Below are 25,241 nucleotides of genomic sequence, written 5' to 3'. Positions count from 1 at the left end.
AACCCACCATTTTAACTAAGTAGTCATTTTTAGTTTGAAAGCTACTCACCTAACCTCAGAAAAACTGTTAAAAGTTAAGGACGGATAATAACATAGCAAAATAAGCTTAAATGATTCCATTCGTAACATTTGTTTCAAATTCAATTTATAACATTTATAGACTTCTGGACATTAAAGCTTCTTATGGGGCGGGGCGCCTGAGTGGCTCAGTCGGCTAAGGGTCCAACTTCAGCTCAGGTCATGATCTTGAGGTTCATGAGTTCGAGCCCCGCATTGGGCTCTGTGCTGACAACTCAGAGCCTGGAGCCTGCTTCCGATTCTGTGACTCCCTCTCTCTCTGCTCCTCCCCTGCTTGCTCGCGCTCTCTCTCTCTCTCTCAAAAATGAATAAACATTAAAAAAAAAATTAAAGTTCCTTACTATACACTGACAAATCAGGAGAAAAACCTCATTAACTGATACTTTAGGTACTCTGAAACAAAATGATCTAGCTCTAAAAATGATTAAAGCTAAGGTAGTTAGTTAAAGTACATATTCTATACATGGGCTCACAAGTATTTACTTCTATTTAAGCTACAAATCAATACTCTCCAACAAAAGTTCTCATCCTGCAATCCATGGAGCCAAAGAGGGCAATAAAAATTATTAGCATCTAGTTAAATGATACAAACAATAAGTAACTTGTATTTACAGAAAAGATTTTCAGTTTCTGAGACCAAATGCCATAAACTGAAGGAGGCATAGTATGGCTCTGTAGCATCACATGAAAAGGTGTGAAGTATGTGAACAGGCATGATTTGACCTTGACATAAAGATAAAAATGGCTCAGAAAAATTAGGAGTTAGGAGACTCTAGTAACCTTTCTGAGAATCAGTAGTCTAATTTGCATTGAGGTATCAGGCTATATCTCTCAGGTTTCATGCAGCTCACAAATGCTGCTACTTAATGCTACTTAAGCATCATTACATTATTCCATAACTAGAAACCCATTATAAGCCACCATAAAGCATGTTTAGTATATTGTGGATTCAGTTACCCTGAGTTAAAAATCACATTTTTCATGCATCCAGTGATCTGTAACAAATAAAGACCTATCCAGTACAGATGGCATCTTTGTTCTCAGATAACAGCATTAGAACTTATTTGCAAGATATATGCTCAATGCCAAAAAAGCTAAGATTAAAATTTAAGCTGCTTTTAACACTGAAGAGTAAGCATTAACTAGTACTTTATAATTATCTTCTACAATTCTTAAGATTCAGAGAGAGCAAAAAAACAAAATGGTTAAAAAAATAAGGCAACAATTCTCCCATGCCCCTTCCCATCTTCTTTATTTTCCAATAAAAAAAAATATATTCCATTAATTTACTTCCTTCTAAATGGTACTGATAGTTTATCTGATGCAGATGGCATTTTTAATAGCCTTGAGTGGGGTTTCTATACCAAATTAAGATTCAAAGGTAAAACCTACATGACTGAAAAGTCATCCTAAAATTTCAGAGCTGGAAGTTCTGAGATCAACTAGGTCAACAACTTCTATTTAGGTTGGGTACCTTGTTCAAATAAAATCCTACCCAAAAGCTCAATGAGCAAAATTGTTTTTCTAGAAGAGTAGGAAACCTTAAACCTTTCTGTCCACTATTTTCCTTTCCTATTCCAACAGAATTAGAAAATTACTAACTTGGTAAAATCCTCTTTGCATGTCCTAGATGAGGAAACTAACTGGTAGGCCCAAAGAGGTTAAAGGATTGACTGACCCCAGACCACTCTGTCAATATCCCATGACAAATCTAGAGCTTGGTAGCATAAATCCTTCTTTGAAGATCATGTTAATTCAATTCAAATTGAGGGACACAAACAGAAGGTTGTAAAAGAAATGCAGTAATTATTAAATAATGTTTTAGATGTTTGTTTATTTTGAGAGAGGGAGGGGCAGAGGTGGAGGGAGAGAAAAATACAGTAATTTTTAACAAGCTTCCAGAAGTCAATTAACGATTTTAGTTTCTCAACTAAAGAATGACCCTAGTTTCGGGGTGCCTGGGTGGCTCAGTCGGTTGAGCGTCCGGCTTCAGCTCAGGTCATGACCTCTCAGTCTGTGAGTTCGAGCCCCGCGTCGGGCTCTGTGCTGACTGCTCAGAGCCTGGAGCCTGTTTCAGATTCTGTGTCTCCCTCTCTCTGACCCTCCCCCGTTCATGCTCTGTCTCTCTCTGTCTCAAAAATAAATAAACGTTAAAAAAAAATTTTTTTTTAAAAAGAATGACCCTAGTTTCTTAAAAATATGGAGAGTGAACACCACCCTCATTCCTGGTCTTTACACCAGCACTGGATGCTATGCTTCGGTAGAACAACAGTTCCCTTACTATTTTTTAATTAGGTCTGTTATGTGGGCCAGGTAATTTTGAGCCCTTGTTTTAGGATATCCCGAAGTATCTTAAAATAAATTGGTGGGGAGGCTGGGAAGAAAATGAGTTAAATGTAATTGCAGCAAATTCCAAATTTTTTAAAAGTAAGCTCTATGTGCAACATGGGACTTGAACTCATGACCTCAAGAGTCACATGCTCTACTGACTGAGCCAGCCAGGCACCCAAAATCTAAATGTTTTATATTTATATCCATCTAAAACATAGGATAACACACAGACTACTTTATTTCATCTCAATAAACTAACGTCAATTTACTTTAATATTTACCAAGTAAATATTTATTGTATATATGCTATATATAGGTAACATGGAAACAGTGGGGAACAAAATGAAGGGGTGGGAAGTTATAACCACCCAAAAAAAGAATTTATGTAAGTCTTTCTTACCCTTTTCACTTCAGCAGAAAAACAGTTCTCTCACACTTTATAGCTAATGAACCACTACTGTTCCTATGTACCAGAGTCTACCACTCCTAAAACAAATTTACTCTTTCCCCACCCTCATCCAATTACTACTTTCTGCATTAGATACTCCCAGAAGCCACCCGGTATTCTTGGATGCCCTCCCCAACCAGTTCAACCAAGCTTTCTTCCTTAAAGCCAGATCCTGAAATACCATCACCTCTCCCAGGAAGCGTTAATTTGAAAGCCAGGTTAATCTCTCTTTAGCTCCACCCAGTTTATAACTACAACTCTCTCTGCACTCAACATCTTATAATAGATGCCTATTATTTTGCTCACAATTTCATTTATTCATGTGCTTATTCAGTATATTAAGCATTGCTCTTGTTGGTCTAGATCAGTACTGTTCTTAAAAAATTTTTTTTTACATTTTATTTATTTTTGAGAGAGAAAGAGAGACAGAGACAGAGCACACGTGGGGGAGGGGCAGAGAGAGGGAGACACAGAATCCAAAGCAGGCTCCAGGCTCAGCTGTCAGCACAGAGCCCAAAGCAGGGCTCGAACCCATGAACCCTGAGATCATGACCTGAGCCGAAGTCGGACGCTCAGCCGACTGAGCCACCCAGGTGCCCCAGCACTGTTCTTAAATAAAGGCTACCAGATAAAAGGGTTTAGCACTGAAAATGCCAGATGCTTAATGCTTTTTGAAAATTATTTTGAATATGTTAAATCCAACCTGATTTGTGAAATTTCTAAAACCTCCCAGCATGGATGAATCTGAAGAGCATTATGCTAAATGAGAGATGTCAGACACAAACGACCTCATACTACTGTATGACTACATGTATGTGAAATTCTGGGTTAAACTACAGGGATGGAAAGCAAATCAGTGGGGGCCAGGAGTGGAGAGGTGTGTTTAAAGGCAAAAGGAAAGGAGTTTAAAACTTTGGGGCTAATGCAATTGACTTTTTATTTTGAGGGAGAAAAAAACTAGACAATGTAATAAAATTATTTTAAAAAAGGGAGGGAGGGTGGGGAATAGGAATCACTTAAAATCTTCCATCATGTTGGATTTCACATTATCTACCTTATAAAATAAATGATTTATCACTTACAACCAAAAATATCTACCAGCATTGGAGATTTTTTAAGGATAGTATTACTCTGATTGTTTCCACATCTGAATTAATGTATGCAATCCAGTCCTTAATTCATAAGAAATATAAAGTGGAATAGAAAAAGAGGTTACAGTGACTATGATTCCACTCAGTTTTTAGCTCTCTCTGGTTCTTTTTGCAAATGTTATTTTTGAGTAATTGCTGAAAAATGGCTTGGCTTTAAACAATCTGGCCTCTGTTCTAGGTAGATACTCTTTAATCTCAAAGTCAAATTAACAACCTTTAAAGTTAACCATTTTAAAAAACCCCAATGCCTGGTCATCTCGTATCCTGATCACTATTACCATTTGCCTTCGTCAGTATCCTATCCCCCAAAAGACTACAATTTCCTCGATGTGAGGAGTTACCGACCAAGTAACTCAACAGGTTAAAGCTACTTACCGCACTGTGGTTATGTGATTAATCTTCCTTTTAATACAACTGATCTGAGTCAATTTCAATACAGTAGTGCTCAAACTGCCTTTGCCATTACTCATAAAAATTTAGTGCACAAACTGAAACGCGGCTAACATTATCCTTCGTGAAAGAATAATTAACACTTTTAAAGGGACTATGAGGGATTCCGCATAGTATAATTGAACAATTTCACGTCGCATCTGCTGCAGAGATCACAAACAGACTGTCATTATGCCATCCCCTTCCTTGGACCCCACCGCCGCCTGCAGCTTTATTCTTGGCTTTTCAAAGGTTTAATCCACTCAGGGCTGCTAAAGGGGGAATCAAGGAAGGGTCACTTGTGAACCCCAGCATAGAAAAGGGCAGGAATATGTGGTTGAGTCACGTCGTTCCGCCATTTTCTAAGCGGAGGAGGAAGACATGTTGGAACAAAAACACAACAAAAGAGCAGCCATTTCCCAAGCCAGCTCCAATAGCAACCCGAACTGGCCGAACCCGGTCACTTGGCAGCTTCAAATCCACTTCCCTGGATAAACCTAAGAACATCAGAGGTGCCGGCGCAAAGAAAGCAGCAGACAACCCTTCCGCGTAGGGATCAAAGACGACCCGCACACTTAACTGCAAATGAAAGCCTCGGAAGAATGACGGAAGCTAAATGGAGCACAGTGTAACAAAGTGAAATTCTACGCGAAGTTGGCAAACTGAAAATTTACTCAGTGATTGTGGCGTCTCACGGTTCACAGGAAACTACCGGCTATAGTAAACCCAGGAAACTCAAACACCAAGGCCCGGATCCAGCCGGTGCTCCTACCTGCCTCTACCCATTTCCCCCATTTCCGTACTTCCCTCCGTGCGCCGCCTGTTTGCTTATGGGTTCTTACCGTATGTGGGGGATGCCCACCCCACCTTGAAGGATCTTATAGAGTTTGCTCTCGTACAGCAACTGGGGATGCCTGGCCTTCTGAGATTCTAGCTTCACTGCCACTTCCTGCAGGGGAGAGAGGGGACGATGGCATCAACATCCCTAAGGATTCAATGTCACTTGGGAAAGGAGGGGAGACATTAGGAAAGCTCCGACTCGAGACTACAAGGGGAAGTACGAGGCCCACAGAGAAAGCTCTCTTTCAAATTATAAAACGAGGCAACCGGCCCCAAAGGCCTCTTCAGGGGATAGTGACGAAATCGGCACGTCCTCGAAGGTGCAGGAAAATGATTCATCCAGAAAACGTAATGAAAGGTTTAGAAGGAAACTGACGATCGCAAGCAAGAACCCCCACAAAATAAATCCATATAGAGAGAAAAACACGGGGATCCCAGAAATACGGTTTTGCCGTTCTCACCTTAAACGACGGCTTAAAAAAGTTCGATTAAGGTGCATTTTCAACAAGCTGGGAAACTTCATAGTTCTCCCAACCTTTCTATCGGGTTCTTTGCCTTTTAGGGAAAGAGAGCGGGGGAGGTTCCTAAGCCGGGAAAACTGGCTCCCTCTGGACTCCCCTCCCCAGTACGTGCGTGCGGTGGGGAAAGGCCTGAGCACTTTGGGGGTTGGGGTGGGGAGTGAGGGCTGGCGCAGCGTGGTCGTGAACCCCACCCCAGGTGATTACCTCGCCGTTGGTAATGTTGATCGCCAGATAAATGTCCCCGAAGGAGCCAGACCCGATCTTCCGTACCAGTTTATATTTCCCTCCGACAATGAATTCGGCCTTGGAGCCGCTGCTGCTCGCCATCCTGAGAGACGAAGATGGAGGCTGGGGCCAAGCCCCGACACCTCTGAGGGGAGAACAGAGGCCTCTGGGGCTCGTCCACTGAGCAGGCTGCGGAGGAGGGCGGCAGGAAACGGCAAGCCCTGGCTCTTTCCAGGCGTTACAGGGCCCAGACTCGGTCAAGGGGAACCTGATCACCGCCGCTCAGTCCGGCTTCTTTTTGCCAGGCCGCAGTTTATGAGGGGGTTCTCGCGGTTACCAGGCTGGGCCACTTGTTCCTGGGCGGCCGCCGCTGCCTCGCTTTCACGGCGACGTCGCGGGCTGGAAAAGGGGCGCGGTGGTTTAGGGCGGCGATACCGCTGCCACCACTGCCGCCGGCTCCCGCCCGGAGGGACTCCTGTCACTCCGCCGACGCCGCCATCTTGTTACTCCGGCTCCAGCCAACACAAAATGCCCCCAGTCCCCGGGAGCCGCTTCTTCACAGCGCAGAGCACTCTGGGAAAGGGATCTCAGGCGCTAGCCCCGGAGGGTCGGCAACCAGAGGGAGGGCGGAACCGGATCCGTGAGAGTCGCGGCCCACGCTTCGAGCGTCACCCCGTCACCGCCCAACTGCGCCTGCGTAATGCAATCCTGCTGCTTGCGCAGGCGTGCAACGGGCTCTCCTCACCCCCGCCCGGGGCTCACTTCCACTTCCGGTTGTTGGCTCTTCCAACCTTGCTACCTGTTAAACAGTCACGTCGAACCCGCCTGGTGTTTGAAAGGTCCCGTGGCCCGCGGCCTCGAGAGCTTGTTAGGGAGGAGTCACCTTCGTTTTTCGTGGAAGATGGGAACTTCTGGCCTCCTTGGGAGTTGGGTGCTGACCTTTGCTCCTTATCTGAGGCCCTTTTTTAACCTTCGATCTTTCCTCCGGCCACTCCCTCAGACCGGCTTATTCCAGCCCAGTTCTGTTTTGCGAGAGGCTGTCACCTCTGGTGGAGAAGAAGAGCAAAGCAGACGTAGCTGGGCTGCGTTTGTTCAGGGTTCCCGGTTTTGGCTGAGTCTATCTAGCTCTTTAGTCTTAAGAATTAGAGTTCTGCGCTCTATGGAGTGTTGGAGAAGCTCATATTACAGGAAGGGAAAAGAAGGAAGCAGGAGTTATCCTGCCGCCCTATGTCTTTGTGTTGTTTCTCCACTGATACAGTTGGTCCCCAGGGAAAAAACCAATACCCGACTCAATTTTAGTGGCAGATCAGTCAACAGAATAAAATTTACAACTGTGGGAAAACTGCACGTAGAAGTTATTATTCCACCGCCCCCACCCGCCTCCAAAACAACTCCGTAGTGACTGGTCATATTCAAAACTGCAGTACTGATCCAAAAAACATAGGGTGGAAATAACTATCACAAAAATAAAATTGATAACGTTTAAAACAGCGAACTGTAATGTTACTGTTAACGTTTATAGAGGAAAACTTTTTACTATAAGTTGATTTTAAAAAATGTTGACCACATTTTGGTTTATAAAATTTGACCCGAGAAAACAGCTTAGTAGTAATGATCACAAAAGAAAGCTCCGCAAGCTGATGCTGTCAACTGTAATATGAATCAAACCCTGATGAATGAATCCAACCCCACTTGTAGAAGTTTAAGCGAAATCTCTCAAAATAGTTTCATTAAAATGGAAATGGAAAAAAAAATGTAGACCCGACTGCAACCTTGAAAGCTGATTAAGTAATTAGTAATGGGGTTCATCCTGAAAGATAACTAAAATTTCTCCATGTGATTCTGATTCCTACTTAAATACTTGTATTCATGAAGCTCTAGTCCAAATATGTTGAATGTGAAAACAGATCCCCTAAGGTTTAGAATGAAGTTTTGATGCGCCACCTAAACTCCCGCTGCCTGTCTCCCAAATCAGCACTATTAGACATTTTCCTTTAGTGACTCTAAAGCACGGTTGGCCTACTTAAAATTCCTTGCTATTAGATTCTGGTCTTTAAAAAAAAGAAAAGCCAGATGTAAGCATCTTGAAGTTTCCAGAGATAGCTACTATTCTGCTGATTTTCTACCACAGACATCCAAAATTTAATGGATTCTACACCTTGAGGAGATCCCCACAGGGCAGATGGGGCATACATTTAGAGGGATTTTTTTTTTTTTGGAGGGGGGAGGGGGTCTGGTGAGGATACAACTCCATTGTGGAATGGGAGATGGGATGGGATGGAGGCAGAGGTGTGCATGGAATGGACTAGATTAGGGATTTCCAAAGGTCTGTGTAGGGACAAGGGCAAGTCTAACAGTTTTCCAGAAAGATATTAGGAAAATAAGAGCAATATAATGCATTTTTCTTTGATTTTATTTAATTTCAAGTTGTACTTTATTCTTAGATATTTGTCTTCCTACACATGTCATTAAAGTGCCCTGTTAGGTGCCTGGATGGCTCAGTTGGTTAAGCATCCGGCTTCGGCTCAGGTCGTGATCGCACCATTCATGGGTTTGAGCCCCACATCAGGCTCTGTGCTGACAGCTCAGAGCCTGGAACCTGCTTCAGATTCTGTGTCTCCCTCTCTGCCCCTCCTCAGCTTACACTCTGTCTCTCTCTTTCTCAAAAATAAATAAACATTAAAAATAAATTTTAAAAAAGTGAAGTGCCGGGGCGCCTGGGTGGCGCAGTCGGTTAAGTGTCCGACTTCAGCCAGGTCACGATCTCGCGGTCCGTGAGTTCGAGCCCCGCGTCGGGCTCTGGGCTGATGGCTCAGAGCCTGGAGCCTGTTTCCGATTCTGTGTCTCCCTCTCTCTCTGCCCCTCCCCCGTTCGTGCTCTGTCTCTCTCTGTCTCAAAAATAAATAAAAAAACGTTAAAAAAAAAAAAAAAGTGAAGTGCCCTTTTATAGGAGCACCTGGCTGGCTCAGTCATAAGAGCATGCAACTCTTGATCTTGAGGTGGTGAGTTTGAGCCCCATATGGGGTGTAAATAGATAAAATGAATAAAACATTACGAAAAAAAAAAAAAACTAACAGTTTTTAAAAAATAAAGTGACCTTTTATCAAATGGCCCTAATAGGGGATGGTTGTTTTGTTCTTTTGTTCATACCCTTACTTATCAAAGTTAAAAGTTGACCTGTTTATGCTTGCCCTCCTTTTTTGTTGTTGCTGTTTATTTTGAATTTTTATAGGCTTTCAAAATCAAACACTCTAGTACTCACTAGTCTAAATGACTTTTAGACGACCTTCCAACTCTGAGATGTGATGATGATTTTATGTATATATTTGGTGAGCCTCCTGATTTGTCTCCTGCCTGTCGTAGTCACTATTCCAGCACTGACAATTTCCAGCAAAATGCTCTAAAATGCCGTATGAGTAGCTGTAGCCTTTTCAAATGTGATTTCAGTTGATTCCATCTAAAGATTTAAATGTGTCATATTTAAGAAGGCAAAAGCTGGGGAGGGGGTGTTTAATGTAGAAAATAAAAGTTTTTAGGTGTTGGCTATGACTCAGCCTTTTCCTTAAAATCATGCATCATTTGTGGTAATTTTCAACCTCAGCAATTGAAGAATTACCTGTTTTTAGTGCTACTATTAGAGTTACAAATCATTCTGTACTTACTGAATCAGCAGCAGCTCTGGTATAATGGAGGGAGACTTCCAAAATGTGCCAAAATGCAATTCCTGGATCACATGAATTCACTAAAAATACAACGAAAAATATAGACTAAAAAAAAATTTGAGAGCTTCAGAGAAATTTAGAGATCATCTAGTTCAGTAATCATATTGTTAAATGCTTTGCCATGGACTGTAGCTTCACACGTATCACTTGTGTCGCACTAGGACAAAAGTGGCTTGTCCAAGATCACACAGCTCTCAATGGCAAAGAAAGCACTAGAACCCGAACGTCTAACCAAAGGAAAGAGAAAAAGGAGGGGTAGAATGAAAATTGGAACAGTTGTGCCCCAGTGATTACTTTTATGTTCATGGGTCAAGATGAATTGAAAACCTTTTTTTGTAAAGCCCCAGTGTTTACCCAAGGAAAGGGCACTGGTAACCAGAGTGCATTTTGAGTAAAATGTTAAAGACAAGCACAACAATTATAGATGGATGCCGTAGGGAGGAAATTAAAAACAAGAGTGGTCTGCCTATCTCCGGGGTGTTTGGTACAAATAAACAGAAAAAAAAAAAAAAATGAAATGTCTTAGAAGACGTCAAACACTGTCTCAGGTGTTGTTTAACTGTTAAACTGCCTTGTGCACAATCAGTATCAGATGAGTAGTGGAGTGATTGAAAAAGAGACCATCAGAAACGTCCTGTTGGGTCAGAGTGATAATCCATTTAGTCTCTTTTCCACTCTTTGACAGTGACAGCAATTTCTGTGTCCCTTTCTTATCTCAGGTCCCGTTTCCCCCCCCTGCGTTGTTCAGGAGGCTTTGTAAAAATGGATTGCTGCTTCTATGGTAGCTACTTCAAACACATTTGACACATTCTTATCGTAAACATTTCTTACTTTCTATGGAGTCATTAGCCATAATTTCAATTAATTCCATTCTTTGAGCTCATTTATGCTTTTGACCCATATGGCTTCAAGATTCTGAAGATTGGTAAGTTCCTATGTACGCTACCCAATGACTTTTTAATAATCATATACACCTATATAAGTATTTTTGTTTGTTTATTTTTGAGAGAGAGGGCGAGACAGAGCATGAGCAGGGGAGGGGCAGAGAGAGGGGGAGACACGGAATCCGAAGCAGGCTCCAGGCTCTGAGCTGTCAGCACAGAGCCCGATGCGGGACTTGAATTCACGAACTGCGAGATCATGCCCTGAGCCGAAGTCGGACACTCAGCTGACTGAGTCACCCAGGCGCCCCTAATCACATACACCTATAAATGTTCACTGTTCTTCTTCTTATGTCAATTTTATTTGAAAATTTTAGAAAATTTAGATAAATCAGAAAAAAAAGAAAACAAAAATCTCTTAAGAGACAATCACCAAACGTTAACATGTTGCTGTGTATAAATGTCCAGTCTTTTTCTCTGCATATTGTGTGTTTGTGTGTGTGTGTGTTAGGTCTATGTATAGCTATCAAATATGTGCATATATACGTATATTTAATTTTATTTTTTTGTAAATTTTATCTCTTAATATTTACAAGTAACCATAGTGCACATTCAGTTTTGACACCTATTTTTTTTCACTTCATAATTTATTGGAGACATGTTTCCTTAGGTTAAAAAGAAAACCACAGGCCCAAAGTAGCCTCACTTGAGTTAAGGCCCCAAGTCAGTAGACCAGGGCTTAATACCTAATCTAATTGTAGTTTCAACCTCCCTCAGAAATGTAAGTCTTAACCCATCAGTCAGGAATTTTCTGATAAGCGCCAATGAGATCATCTGTCTCTTGGACCTCCTCTACCTCCCAAAGGCAGATGAGGTAATCTGTATAATAAGACCCCTTGCCCTTCTCCCTCGGGGAAGGTGATGTTCTCAGAGACAGTCCTTTCTTTGCTTTTGCTTGTAATTTTCTTGCCCCACCCTCCTTCCTATAAAAAACTTCCGTTTTGTACAACTCCTCAGAGCTGCCCTCTACTTGCTACATGAGATGCTGCCCAATTTATGAATCATTTAATAAAGCCAATTAGATCTTCAAATTTACTGGGTGGAATTTTTTTTTTTTTAACACATAACTAAGTAATCTTCCAAAGAATCATTAAAAACTTTTTAAAAATGTTTTTATTTATTTTTGAGACACAGGGAGACAGAGCATGAGCAGGGGAGGGGCAGAGAGAGAGGGAGACACAGAATCGGAAGCAGGCTCCAGGCTCTCTGAGCTGTCAGCACAGAGCCCGACGCAGGGCTCGAACTCACAGACTGCGAGATCATGACCGGAGCTGAAGTTGGACGCTTAACCAACTGAGCCACCCAGGTGCCCCCAAAGAATCATTTTCATTGTCTACCTATAAATATGTGTTGTGTTGATGGAACAGCACTTGACCAGACCCAACTGAGTATTTTGGTTATTTCCAAATTTTTGCTAGTATAAACAATGTTTTAATGAGCATTTGTACAGCTATATCTTTGCTCACATCCAAAATTAATTGGTTAGTGTATATTTCCAGAAATGCTACGAGTTTTAAAACCTCTTGAATGAGGGCACCTGGGTGGCTCAGTCGGTTGAGTGTCTGACTCTTGATTTCAGCTCAGGTCATGATCTCGTGATTCGTGGGATCAAGTCCTGTGTCGGGCCCTGTGCTGTTAGGGCAGAGCCTGCTTGGGAATTCTTTCTCTCTCTCCCTCTCTCTCTGCCCGTCTCCTGCTCTCGCTCTCTCTCTCTCTCTCTCTCTCAAAATAAATAAATAAACTTAAAAAAAAAACTGTGTCATGAATAACCACTTCTAATTGTCTCAGTACAGTCTGTCATGATTAAACCCATATTCATGGGCTATCCTCTCATTTCTTAAATTTATCTACAATTAAATCTTAATTTTTTTCTGTCTACCTTAAGAAAGCTTGTTAGGGTTTTATTTTTCCTGACGACCTGTTGTTGTAAAGCCTAATAAACTTAATTAGAAGATTTCTTTGCAGCTGTCCTATTCGCTTCCCCACCCCTTTCAAAATCTCAAGAATGTTGCAAGTCTGTGGTTTACAAGGATGTACTCATGCAATTGAAAATGACCCTATTATGGACGCAGCTAGCAAGACACTTCTGTTGGCCATTAGTGAAGCAATTGCGTTCTACAGATATTTAGATTTAGTTGAAGGAGAGGAGGGCACAATTAATTTCCGGTAAGAAAGAATGAGGTCAAAGGCCTCTCAAAACCAAGACTGCCTGCAGTAAACAAAAGAGGAAAAACAGGATAATCTCTTATGTGTTCAAGTCTCTCATATTTTGCACGAGCTCAAGTATTCCCACAAAACTAAGTGTGCAAAGTCTTAGGGATGGGGGAGAATTCGACTTATCAGTGTTCTAAAACTTAGATTGACCCAGAGTTTACTACAGACATTTTTGAATGCTTGAATTAGGCATCTCAGGGTATTTTGTTAAATGAGAACATGTCCTTTTTCACCTATGTGGGTAAATTGTTGCCACCTACATTTAGAGTAGCCGAGGACCTGGAAGTTTTCCTAACTTTAAGCAAAAACCCATGGAAACAATACTAGAGTAATGGAAATTAATTTTATTCTTAAGAAGTAGTTGAGGCTCCTGGGTGGCTCAGTTGGTTGAGCATCCCACTCCGGATTTCCCTTCAGGCCGTGATACCCGTGTCATGGGATTGAGCCCCGAGTCAGGCTCTGAGCTCAGCACAGAGATCCTGTCCCTCCCCTCCCCCATTCACAATTGCTGGCTTGCTCGCTCTCTCTCTCTCTCTCTCTAAATTAAAAAAAAAAAAAAAAGTTTTAAAGAATTTTAAGAAATAGAAACAAACAAAATATGTTGTCAAAAACCTTGGGGTGGGAGAGGAGAAACAAAGTGCCCTTTTACTCGGGTATTTGAGGACTAGGTTAAATGATACAGGGAAATGTATCCGGACCTCAGTAGTCATTAAAATCTGAATTTTTGTCGTAACTCTACCTTAAATATTTTCTAGGCTTCACGGTTGTAATCTTTTAAAAGAGAAGTCAGATTCTAAGGTTTTTTCTAGCTTTGAGCATTGTGCTATATACTGAAAATGCCTTCTATATTTTGAAGTAGAAAAAGGAAATAAACATGCTGTTTCTCTTTTACAGCTTCTTAAAATTCAGATAATAGATCAAATTCTCACGGGAAGGTCCTTACCCGTGCCCCTTAACACTTGTCAGGAAAAGCAGACTCTTTTAACAGTGAAACACAGCAATCAATATATACAGTAGCCAGAAATTAGAGGAGACTCCCAAATCACGGACTGGGAAATATCTTTTTTTTAAAGTATTTTAAGAAAGGCAATAATTGAATCTTAGCTTTAGGTATGGCTCTTCCTAGAGGTGGGGGCGGGGCCTCAGTGAAATGACCTCTGGCAGTTTTTCTCGTCTGAAAAAATCCTTGCTTAGATTCTCATAGAAGGAAATTATGAAATGATTTGACTCTTCAACATAGTCTTATTCTTGGCAAGGAATGAGATTCACCAGTGAAAATCAAGCAAAGCTTGCTTCCTGTCTTCTTAAAATACTGTTTCCACTAGCCCCTCCCCTTCCTCTCAGAGTTGCTTTGAAATAATGCCTGAGGCTTTAACTCATTTGTCTGCAATGAACATTCTGCAGTGTCATATTTAAATGTTAGAGATATGTCCTGACAGGGAGGAAATTCAAATCAGTGGTGTTCCCTGATACTCATTGAAAACCATACTAACAGCAGAACTTGAAAAGATGAAATGTCTGAATTTCTCCTGGGTTCCCCCTTATACCCGGGTTATATTGTTTGGGTCAGTTGGTCTGACCTGTCGATATTTTGATAATCAAATTATATCTTACATTTTCTTTTTTTAATCACACGAACAATTAACTCCTGGAAATGTGCTGTTATACATCACATTTGGGGATATTTGTGTTGGCCATTTTTATTTGCAAGAATTTTGTGTTTTGCAGTTTCTGCCATTTGTAGGTCCCTTCCCTTTCTCAGCCCCTCTTCTCTTCCTCCACGTTGTTCATCGGCAAGGGCATGAAACTGTGCTCCCAGTGACTCATTATTACTCACTATAGTAATCTACTCTTCTTTGTGAGACTAAATTTGGAAGATGCTTGAGTTGCCATTCCTGAGGAGAGCGGGTCCTGAAGCACATCCTGTTAACTCTCAACTCCCCACGCTAATGCCAGGATGTACTGATACCGATCACACAAAATGGGTAGCTGTGCCATTTGATCTTAGCCAAGCTCAATGCTGCCAGGAAAAGTCTTCTTGCAGTGAGCGGAGTCAGGGGCCTGATAGGTGAAAAAAAGAACTCCGGATTGTAGGGCCCTGATCCACAAAGCAAAACAAGTCAAAATATCTTTATATAGCCCTTTACAGTTCATCAAGTATTTGGTGATGCATTAACTCGTGCTTTTCATGACCTGTACTAGGGCATCTATTGTTATATTCATCTGGAGAGGTATGGCGACTTATCCAACACCACCAGCCTTTGAGAACTCCTCACAATCAAAGCCACCGTTCTGGAATGTAACTGTTCACTCTCACAGTTAGCATGTCCTGTTCAGACCTTGGAGCCTGCTCTACATCTAAATGGGGAGCAGTTAGCAGTCACTACCTCAGTAGATCTAAGTTTGACTTAAGTCATCCCCCTGCAGCTGGCCGGCCCCGGGCCATCTGCAGCTCAACTGATCTCGCAGCGCTGAAGTTCTGTAGCTTGGGTCTGGGTTCTGACTTCCAGCTGAGCCCAAACTCCCACACTTTTGAGGACTGCACTCATCTCCTCCATGCTTAGTAGTCCCTGGCTCTCTAGCTGATTCCTTGGTCCTAGCTACCTGACCTCAGTTATTTACCTCTATCCTCCCGTCCCCACCAGCGATTCCTCTTAGACAACACTGTTTATTCCTGCCTAGCCAGTGTTAATTTCTTCTGCCTCTTTCCCTTTCAGATTCTCAAGCCAACAAACCTATTTAAATCTTAGCTATCTACCAGACTTTCCAGCCCCTCCTTACTTCCTGTTGGACCCTGAACCTGATCTGAACTCCTATGACTGTTTCTTTTCAGTGTTCTCTATGCTGGAATAGTGATAGATATAAGACCCTTTCTACTCACCTTCCGCCTCCTTATAACCCACATGAGACTTATATATACGTATGTATGTATATATATGTATATGTATATATGTATGTGTATATATGTATATATATGCACGCACGTGTACATGTATGTATATATGCATGCATATGTATATATGTATATGTGCACACATACATACAATATATGTGTATATATGTACGACATACATACAATATATGTACGACATACAATATATGTATATACATGTATATGTACATATTTATACATATACACATACACGTATATACATATATATACACACACATATACATATATATACACACACATATACATATATACATATGTGTGTGTGTATATATATATACGTGTGTGTGTATATATGTATATATACACACACACGTATATATATATAGATTTGTTTAAATAATTTCTACACCTGACGTGGGGCTCCAATTCACATCCCCGAGATCAATCTCTATATGCTCTTCCAACTCAGACTCAAATATTTTATATTTTCTTTCACTGCTTAGAATTTCAAATCCTGGGGCGCCTGGGTGGGTCAGTTGGTTAAGCGTCTGACTCTCTATTTCAGCTCCAGTCATGATCTCACAGTCTTGACATTGTCTCCTTGCTGAGCGCGGAGCCTACTTGGGATTCTCTCTCTCTCTCTCTCTCTCTCTCTCTCTCTCTCTCCCTCTCTTTCTGCCCCTCCCCCACCCCCTCTCAAAATAATTAAATAAACTTAAAAAAAAAGAATTTCAAATCCTATTGACCTTCCTAGCTTATATTTTCTTGTCTCACACTGTATCATTGATTGCCATAGCTTCTGCCCTAGTTGAAATAGGATACGTTAAAGCACTTTGTTTAAGCCATTAACCTCATACAAATATACCCTGCTGCTGTTATTATTAGGTAATTCAAGCCAGAGGTGACTTTTTCTAACCTTCCTGGTGGAAGGAGATAGGCTGTCAGCTGAAATAGGGACTTCACAGTTATAGTCCAAAGCCAAAAATAAGAAAAGTGTAATAACTGTGACAGTACCACAAATGATCTCTTTATGTAGATGATTCCTTCTGACAAGGTCACCATAAGCTAAGATGTGTCACAGGAAACAGAAATCAGATACTCCAGGCTATTCTGAAAGCCTCAGAACCTTTCTTCTAATCAACTTGAAGATACTGAGCTTTCAGATGACATCTACCCTGATTGATTTTCCAATGCTAAGGTAATAATTATTTTTAACATTTATAATAAATTTTATACAGTAGTATTCTTACCTGTATTATCTCACATCGTAAAAAAGATTTTACGGGGAAAGTAATTTCATTGTTTTAAATTTTTATTTTTTAATTTTAAACATTTTGCACGAGGGTTTTTTTTTTTAAAAGGTTTATTTAGGGGCGCCTGGGTGGCTCAGTCGGTTAAGCGTCCGACTTTAGCCCAGGTCATGATCTCACGGTTCGTGGGTTTGAGCCCCGCATTGTGCTCTGTGCTGACATCTCAGAGCCTGGAACCTGCTTCAGATTCTGTCTCCCTTGCTCTCTGTCCCTCCCCCACTCACGCTCTGTCTCTGTCTCTCTCCCTCTCTCTCTCTGTCTCAAAAATAAACATTAAAAAATAAATAAATAAAATAAAGGCTTCTTTCTTTTTTTTTTTTTTCAACGTTTATTTATTTTTGGGACAGAGAGAGACAGAGCATGAACGGGGGAGGGGCAGAGAGAGAGGGAGACACAGAATCGGAAGCAGGTTCCAGGCTCCGAGCCGTCAGCCCAGAGCCTGACGCGGGGCTCGAACTCACGGACCGCGAGATCATGACCTGGCTGAAGTCGGACGCTTAACCGACTGCACCACCCAGGCGCCCCAAGGTTTATTTCTTTTGAGAGAGAGAGAGTGCTTGTGTGCACATGTGAGAAAGGGGGAGGGGCAGAGAGAGAGAGAGAGAGAGAGGAGCTCAAACTCACGAACCATGAGATCATGTCCTGAGCTGGAACCAAGAGTCAGATGATCAACCGACTGAGCAGGTGCCCCTAAATTTTAATTTTTTAAAAATAAGCTCTATGCCCAACATGGGGCCTGAACTAAGGACCCTGAGATCAAGGGTCACATGCTTTACCAACTGAGCCAGCCAGGTGTCCCCATGTTTAAAATTTTTATTTTTATGTATTTTTTTAGGTTTATTTGTTTATTTTGAGAGAGAAAGAGCACGAGCAGCTGAGAGGCAGACAGAAGGGGAGAGAGAGAGGATCCCAAGCAGTCTATGCATGGTGTGTAGCCTGCCATGGGGCTTGAACTCACAAACCCATGAGATCATGACCTAAGCTGAAATCGAGAATTGGAAGGTTAACCAACGGAACCACCCACACACCCCATTTTAAATTTTTAGATAGGGCAGCTGAAGCACAGAGATCTCAGTTAACTTGCCTAAGTGCACAAAGTAAGCCAGGGGTGTATCTTGTACTTCAACTCAGACTTTTCTGATTCCAAGAATCCTGCTTTTTTTTTTTCCTCCAGTCTAAACATCTAAGAACTATAAAACACCCTAGGAAGGTTTAAAACACCCTGCTCATTTATTTCAAGAATAAGTGAAGTTACAAAAACAGACATTCATTTAATAGATCACAGAATATGCCACAGAAGGGTATGTTCAAGAGCCCACACTGCATCATGGTTTTCAATAGTTATACAATACTGCCACCTTGTGGATTTAGCTATTTTCTGTTACTTTAGCCAACTTCTGTAGCCTAGCATAATGCCTGACCAGAATTACCTGGCAGGATCTGAACAGTCAAATGTTAAATGCCCAGAAAAGAGCTGGAGTCAGGGAACTTAGAAGAACACTTGAGGAGCTAAGTAATTGCCAGGAGTTTGAGCAAACCTATGGTGCTTTCTAAACAAGATCAAACACTGCATTTTGATTAACAATACTTGAATATGACAATATAAAGTCAATGTATCTTTTCTTTAATGTTTTTATTTATTTTTGAGAGAGAGACAGAGCATGAGCCGGGGAGAGGCAGACACAGAATCCGAAGCAGGCTCCAAGCTCTGAGCTGAGCTGTGAGCACAGAGCCCAATCTGGGGCTTGAACCCACGAACTGTGAGATCATGACCTGAGCTGAAGGCAGCCGCTGAACCAACTGGGCCACCCAGGCGCCCCTAAGTCAATGCATCTTATGTTACATGATAAGGGGATAAGAAAGGGAAGGAAACAAATATACCATAGTAACAAATACCAAATAATAAATAACAAAAAGACTATAGACTGGGTGGCTTAAACAACAGAAATTGATTTTCTCACAGTTCTGGGAGCTGAGAGTCTGAGATGAGGGTGTCAACATGGTCAAGTTCTGGTGAGAACCTTCTTCTGGGTTGCAGTCTTCTTGTATTGTCACATGGCAGACAGCAGTAATTAAGGAGATGTGTCACATTACCCAAGGACTTTGTATCGTCTTCTGGAGAAAAGAGTGTCTTTTCGTTTTCAGTTGTACACGAGATAGTTGTATCATGTGAGATGGAAGTGTGACCTTGTGACTGTCTATTCAGAGACTAAGTGTGACTTAAGGAGATGCATTTGGGTGCCAAGTTGACAAGGGATGGACTTGTGATGCTTAATTTTTTAAAGTTCATTTATTTATTTTGGGGCAGGGGGAGGGACAGAGAGAGAGAGGGAGAGAGAATCCCAAGCAGGCTCTGCACGAGCCGCACAGAGCCTGACTTCGGGGCTGGAACTCCCAAACTGTGAGATCATGACCTGAGCCTAAGTCAATAGTCCAACACTTAATTGACTGAGCCAACCAGGCGCCCCAGAGATGCTTCGTTGTGTGTGTCAACTCAGCTGGCTGGGCCTTGGTGCCCAGATATTTGCTCAAACATCATTCTGAACGTTTCTGTGAAGATGTTTTTTGCATAAGATTAGCATTTAAATAGGTGAACTTTGCATAAAGCAGAATATCCTCCACAATGCAGGTGGGCTTCATCCAATGAACTGAAGGCCTTCGTGGAACAAAGACCGACCTCCCCCAAGCAAGAAGGAATTCTGCCAGCAGACAGCCTTTGGTCTCAAACTGCAACTCGTCCCTGGGTCCCCAGCCTGCCACCTCCACTGCAGAGTTTGGTCTTACTGAGCTTCCACAATGACATAAATCAATTCCTTAAAATAAATCTCTTTCTCTACACATATATTTCGTTCAGATCACGGCTGAGAGGTTCTCTTTTGAGCAACACGTTTCCTGACCAAATTATTTAAAATAACCATTTACCTACATCCCCTCACCATACCTAGCTACTCTTTGGGTTTTTATTCTACTTTATTTTCTTTCATAGCACTTATTAGTATCTAAATTTATATATTTATGCTTTTACCCTTTTTGATTTAACCTCCTTCCCTAGAACGTTTGCTCATTGAGACAGGATTTTTTTCTGTCTTGTTCACTAACGTATCCCCAGAACAGTGCCTCACTCAATAGCATTTATTGAATGACTAATGGATTATATATATGCATTATATAGATTTACCTATGGGCATGTTAAGCATATGGCTCTGAAACCTGTTTTTTTCTCAGTTAATATAACAACATCTATAACAATATTTATAACACGGACATCTTTACAGGTCCATGCCTATAAATAAAACTTTATTCTTTTTGTATTGGCTGCATAGCAGTACCTGGTGTAGACGCTCTGGAATTTATTTAACTATCTCCTGCTGGCAGTTATTTGGGCTATTTCTAGCTCTTTATTTTGATTTTTTTTTAACTTAAAACAATTTTTTTTTATTTTTTAGAGGGAGAAAGAGTGCAAGCAGGGGAAGGGCAAAGAGAGAGAGAGAGAGAGAGAGAGAGAGAGAGAGAGAATCTTAAGCAGGCTCCACATTCAGCATGGAGCCCTACGGGGCTTGATCCCACAACCCCAGGATCAGGACCTGAGCAGAAACCAAGAGGTGGATGCTCAACTGACTGAGCCACCCAGGTGCCCCTACTTTGATTTTTTTTTTCTTAAGTCACAATAAACAACCTTACCCATGTGTCTTTGTGCACTGTGTGGATTTCTATAGGAAACAGACGTGAAATTGCTGAGTCACAAAGGTTGTATCAACTTCCAGTCTTACAAATTATTTACACCCTTGGCCACATTATTGCAGATCCTTAAATGTGTAGCAACAAGACCTTGCGGCTGTATTCCAGGACAGGGAATGCATAGTGCATTGAGGAAGTTTCCCTTCCTCACCAAACCTTTTTTTTCTCCTGCAGTTTCCAGAAAAGCATTGCATTGATCAAGCGGACTTTCAACTAGAAACCAATAAATAAAAATCAGATACTAAAATAATTCAAACAATACTGGCCAAGAATTTTAACCGTAGTTTGTCTTGGTGGTGTGGGACCAGACTGAAGCACAACAGTTGAAAGAAATTGTCCCTAAGGAAGTTTACTAAAAGGCTGGCTCACCTCCCCACTCTGACTTCCCCTAGCCTAGCTTTTTAGCCAGCTTCTCCATCTGTCCCTTGCTTGTGCTCACAGGTCTTTGTCCTTGGTCTTATTTTCTTCATGTCTTTCCCGTTTTCTCAGGCTGATCTCATTCACTCTTATAGGTTCATGTACAACAGCTTGCCAGTGACTTCCAAAGCTGGATTATCGATCTCAATTTCCCTCTTCCAGAACCTTACCTCCGTCTTCCCACTGGACGTCTTCACTTGGACATGCTCAGGGTGTCAGCTGGTTTAAAAGTGATCTCACTACTTCCCCCCACCCCCAACCTTTGCCCCAAACCTGTTCCTTCTCTAGGATGCCCTTTCTTTAGCGAAGTTTCCCACCATGCACCTAGCTGCCCAAGACAAAAATCTCAGAGTAGGCCTAGGCCCTCCGTCCCCTCACATCCTGTAGGTCATCAGATATTCCCTCAACATTTTCCTCTTATCCTTTCATTCTCTACTTTACTATTGCTGCAGCCTTAACCTGAGGCCTTATTATCTCACCCCAGGCTGAACACCACAACTTTCAAACTAGTCTCCCAGCCTTCAGCTTTATATTTTTCCGGGATCCATTTTTCACTAGGTGATGTTTTTAAAATTCAAATAATATGATGCTGTCTCCATTCTCCGACGACTCCCCCATGGCCTACAGACATGGTTTAAATTCCTTAGCAGGACATATGTGCTTTCCAGAACACGGTGCCTGCCTACAGCTGTCACTGCACTCCGATGTATAACATTCAATCCAGCTATAATGAAGTGATTGCATTTCCTGAAAACACAAGGTAGTTGCATATTTTTTTAATGTTCATTTATTTTTGTGAGAGGGAGAGAGACAGAGCGTGAGTGGGGGAAGGGCAGAGAGAGAGGGAGACACAGAATCCAAAGCAGGCTCTAGGCTCTGAGTTGTCAGCACAGAGCCCTATGCGGGCATGGGGCTCAAACCCGCAACTGCGAGATCATGACCTGAGCTGAAGTCGGACCCTTAACCGACTGAGCCACCCAGGCACCCCTAGGAAGTTGCATAGTGATATGTATGCAGCTTTTTCTACGTGGCATAACTTTCCATGCCTATCTAGTTGGTAAGAACTCTCTCTTTAAGGACTCAGCAGGAAGGGTCACCTTATCTTTGGCTCTCATCTTCCTTGTAGAATTGCCCACTCCCTCCTGCAGCAGACACTGTTGGATGCCTACCCAAGGGCATTCCCCCTTGTCCTTCCTCCTCCCCAAAAGACTCCAATTGTGTTAAGTCTACATAACTAATGGTTTAGAGGCGGCTGGCCCGGTGTTGGGTCTTCACCCATCTAAGCCAGTCAGCGATTGGTTTAGGTATGGTTTGGTATGGACATGTTATTGTACTCAATGAGATGGGAGGAAAATTGTGCTGGAGAACTTTTAGGGGGGCTTGTTCTCTCTCTGTCTCTCTTTTTAACATTTAATTATTTATTTTGATAGAGAGAGAGAGAGAGAGAGAGAGAGATGGAGTGAGCAGGGTAGAGAATCCCAAGCAGTCTCCGCCCTGTCAGCACAGAGCCCAGTGCCAGTAAGGAACCCAACACAGGGCTTTCGATCTCAGCAACTGTGAGATCATGACCTGAGCCAAAATCACGAGTCGGGCACTTACCTGACTGAGCCACCCAGGTGCCCCAGGAGGGCTTGTTCTCTTGAAGAGACACATAGGCAGAGATGGTCTTTTCTCTAGAGATGTCTCTAATGGACGTTATGATTTCTAGATGAGTTGGATTTCTGGCACTGGGACCAAAGGAGTACTGACTAATACGAGGAGTAAGGTAGGGTAAACGCAAGTTTCCCAAACCTGGGCTAAAAAATCATGATTGTAATGTGTTAAAGTCAATTTCTAGAACTGAGGCACTTATTCAGGGATGGGATTCCAGCAAAGTAGATTTAGAGGGTATCTCCTAAACTTCAAAACTAAGTTTTCACATCTTTCTGCACATTAAGAACAGGACTATGACAGGGGCGCCTGGGTGGCGCAGTCGGTTAAGCGTCCGACTTCAGCCAGGTCACGATCTCGCGGTCCGGGAGTTCGAGCCCCGCGTCGGGCTCTGGGCTGATGGCTCAGAGCCTGGAGCCTGTTTCCGATTCTGTGTCTCCCTCTCTCTCTGCCCCTCCCCCGTTCATGCTCTGTCTCTCTCTGTCCCAAAAATAAATAAAAAACGTTGAAAAAAAAAATTTTAAGAACAGGACTATGACAGAGCTCAGGGCTGAGTCTGTGTGAGAAGGTTGTGCCCTTGGGGCGCCTGGGTGGCTCAGTGGGTTAAGCATTGGACTCTTGATTTCTGCTCAGGTCATGATTTCACGGTTATAGGATGAAGCGCCACCCCACCCCCATCCCACTGGGCTCCTGTGCTGAGCATGGATCCTGCTTGGGATTCTCTCTCCCTCTCCCCCACCCCCCCCTCTCTGTGCCCCTCCCCCACATGCTCTCACTCTCTCTCTCTCTCAAAAATAAAGAAATAAACATTAAGAAGAAGGAGAAGGAGAAGGAGAAGGAGAAGGTTGTGCCCTTGACCATGGGAAGAGGGAGCTGGGAAACTTGGAAGGGAACAGGGAAGAGCTCTGTCTTTATATGGTGATTATACCCACGACAAGTTGGGAACACAGATGGAAGCCACTGGAAACCAGGAGGAGAAAGAAACAGAAGAGATGCTAGGTGGTGTTTCTCAGTACAAATTATAGAAGTGGCCCAGAAAGAGTGTGACATCGCGGACCAAAGGAGGCTTCAGAGTCCCGGCTGCTGCGGCTGCGGTCCTAGGTTTGCCCCTTTGGAGCAGCGAGGCCCCTGGCGAGTTTCTGTCGCTGAAAATGTCAGGTTTCTCATTAATAAAAAAGAACATGGTTAAACTCATCTTTTAGGGCTAACTAGCATAGTAACTGGCTTGTAATTTGGGCCGAATAAAGCAGACACTCTTGTTATAAAAATTTTTATACATTAGTAATGAGGTTATTAAACTAGCCTGTTAATGTGATAAAAGCTTAATTCTGCTAAGGACACGCAACAGATAATTTCTTGGCTTGTCTTTCCGACGATTTAAGATCTCCGAAGATAGAGGAAATCATTATATTCAGACTTAGTAGAATTAAAAAAAAATTTTTTTTAACATTTATTTATTTTTGAGAGAGAGAACATGAGTGAAGGAGGGGCAGAGAGAGAGGGAGACACAGAATCTGAAGCAGGATCCAGGCTCTGAACTGTCAGCACAGGGGGCGCCTGGGTGGCGCAGTCGGTTAAGCATCCGACTTCAGCCAGGTCACGATCTCGCGGTCCGTGAGTTCGAGCCCCGCGTCGGGCTCTGGGCTGATGGCTCAGAGCCTGGAGCCTGTTTCCGATTCTGTGTCTCCCTCTCTCTCTGCCCCTCCCCCGTTCATGCTCTGTCTCTGTCTGTCCCAAAAATAAATAAATGTTGAACTGTCAGCACAGAGCCTGACGCAGGGCTCGAACCTATGAACTGTAAGATCATGACCTGAGGTGCAGTCAGACGCTTAACCGACTGAGCCACCCAGGTGATCCTTTAGTATGATTTTTTTTTTTTTTTTCTAAATGGCAATGAGAATCTTTGGAGAAAGCAGCCATCTGAGACACAGAATTGTGTGCTGGATAGACCTGGCTACAGATGTCACCTATGAGCCATGTAACCTTGGATGGGTTAATCTTCCATTTCCACCATTATAAACTGCAAATCATATAGGGTGGTTGTCAGGATTAAAGATCATCCATGAGAAATTTCTGACATGTATTAGGCATTCAGTAAATAGCACCTATTTTTTAAATTATTTTTTTAAATGTTTATTTATCTTTGAGAGAGAGAGACAGAGAGACAGAGTGCTAGCGGGGGAGGGGCAGAGAGAGAGAGACACACACACAGAATCCAAAGCAGGCTCCAGCCTCTGAGCTGTCAGCACAGAGCCTGACTCGGGGCTCAAACCCGCGCCGCGAACCACGAGATCACGACCTGAGCCGAAAGTGGATGCTTAACTGACTGAGCC

The 25,241-nt window shown here is 42.5% G+C and overlaps 1 protein-coding gene across 3 annotated transcripts in view; it reads right to left on the bottom strand.

Moving 5' to 3' along the window:
• Positions 1 to 6,639, bottom strand: part of CSNK1A1 (casein kinase 1 alpha 1) — a 47,947-nt gene extending 41,308 nt beyond the window's left edge. Inside the window, exons 1-2 of one of the 3 annotated variants that reach the window (XR_006964564.1) lie at positions 6,003 to 6,639; positions 5,280 to 5,386 (exon numbers count right to left, since the gene is read on the bottom strand). Coding sequence is in view for 2 of the 3 variants with exons in the window: in XM_047092486.1 (XP_046948442.1) it covers positions 5,280 to 5,386; positions 6,003 to 6,125 (230 nt within the window). In the remaining variant the exon portion in view is untranslated. The remainder of the gene's footprint in view (positions 1 to 5,279; positions 5,387 to 6,002) is intronic. The other 2 variants (XM_047092486.1, XM_047092481.1) reach the window with 2 other exon arrangements.
• Positions 6,640 to 25,241: the final 18,602 nt, after the last annotated feature.

Source organism: Lynx rufus, unplaced genomic scaffold (assembly GCF_022079265.1).
Source record: "Lynx rufus isolate CCGP_SWC_20201006 ecotype Redwood Valley unplaced genomic scaffold, mLynRuf1.p SCAF_1, whole genome shotgun sequence".
Lineage (NCBI taxonomy): Eukaryota > Metazoa > Chordata > Mammalia > Carnivora > Felidae > Lynx > Lynx rufus.
Note: the sequence above shows the minus strand (reverse complement) of the source record. Positions and strands in the feature narration are given on the sequence as shown.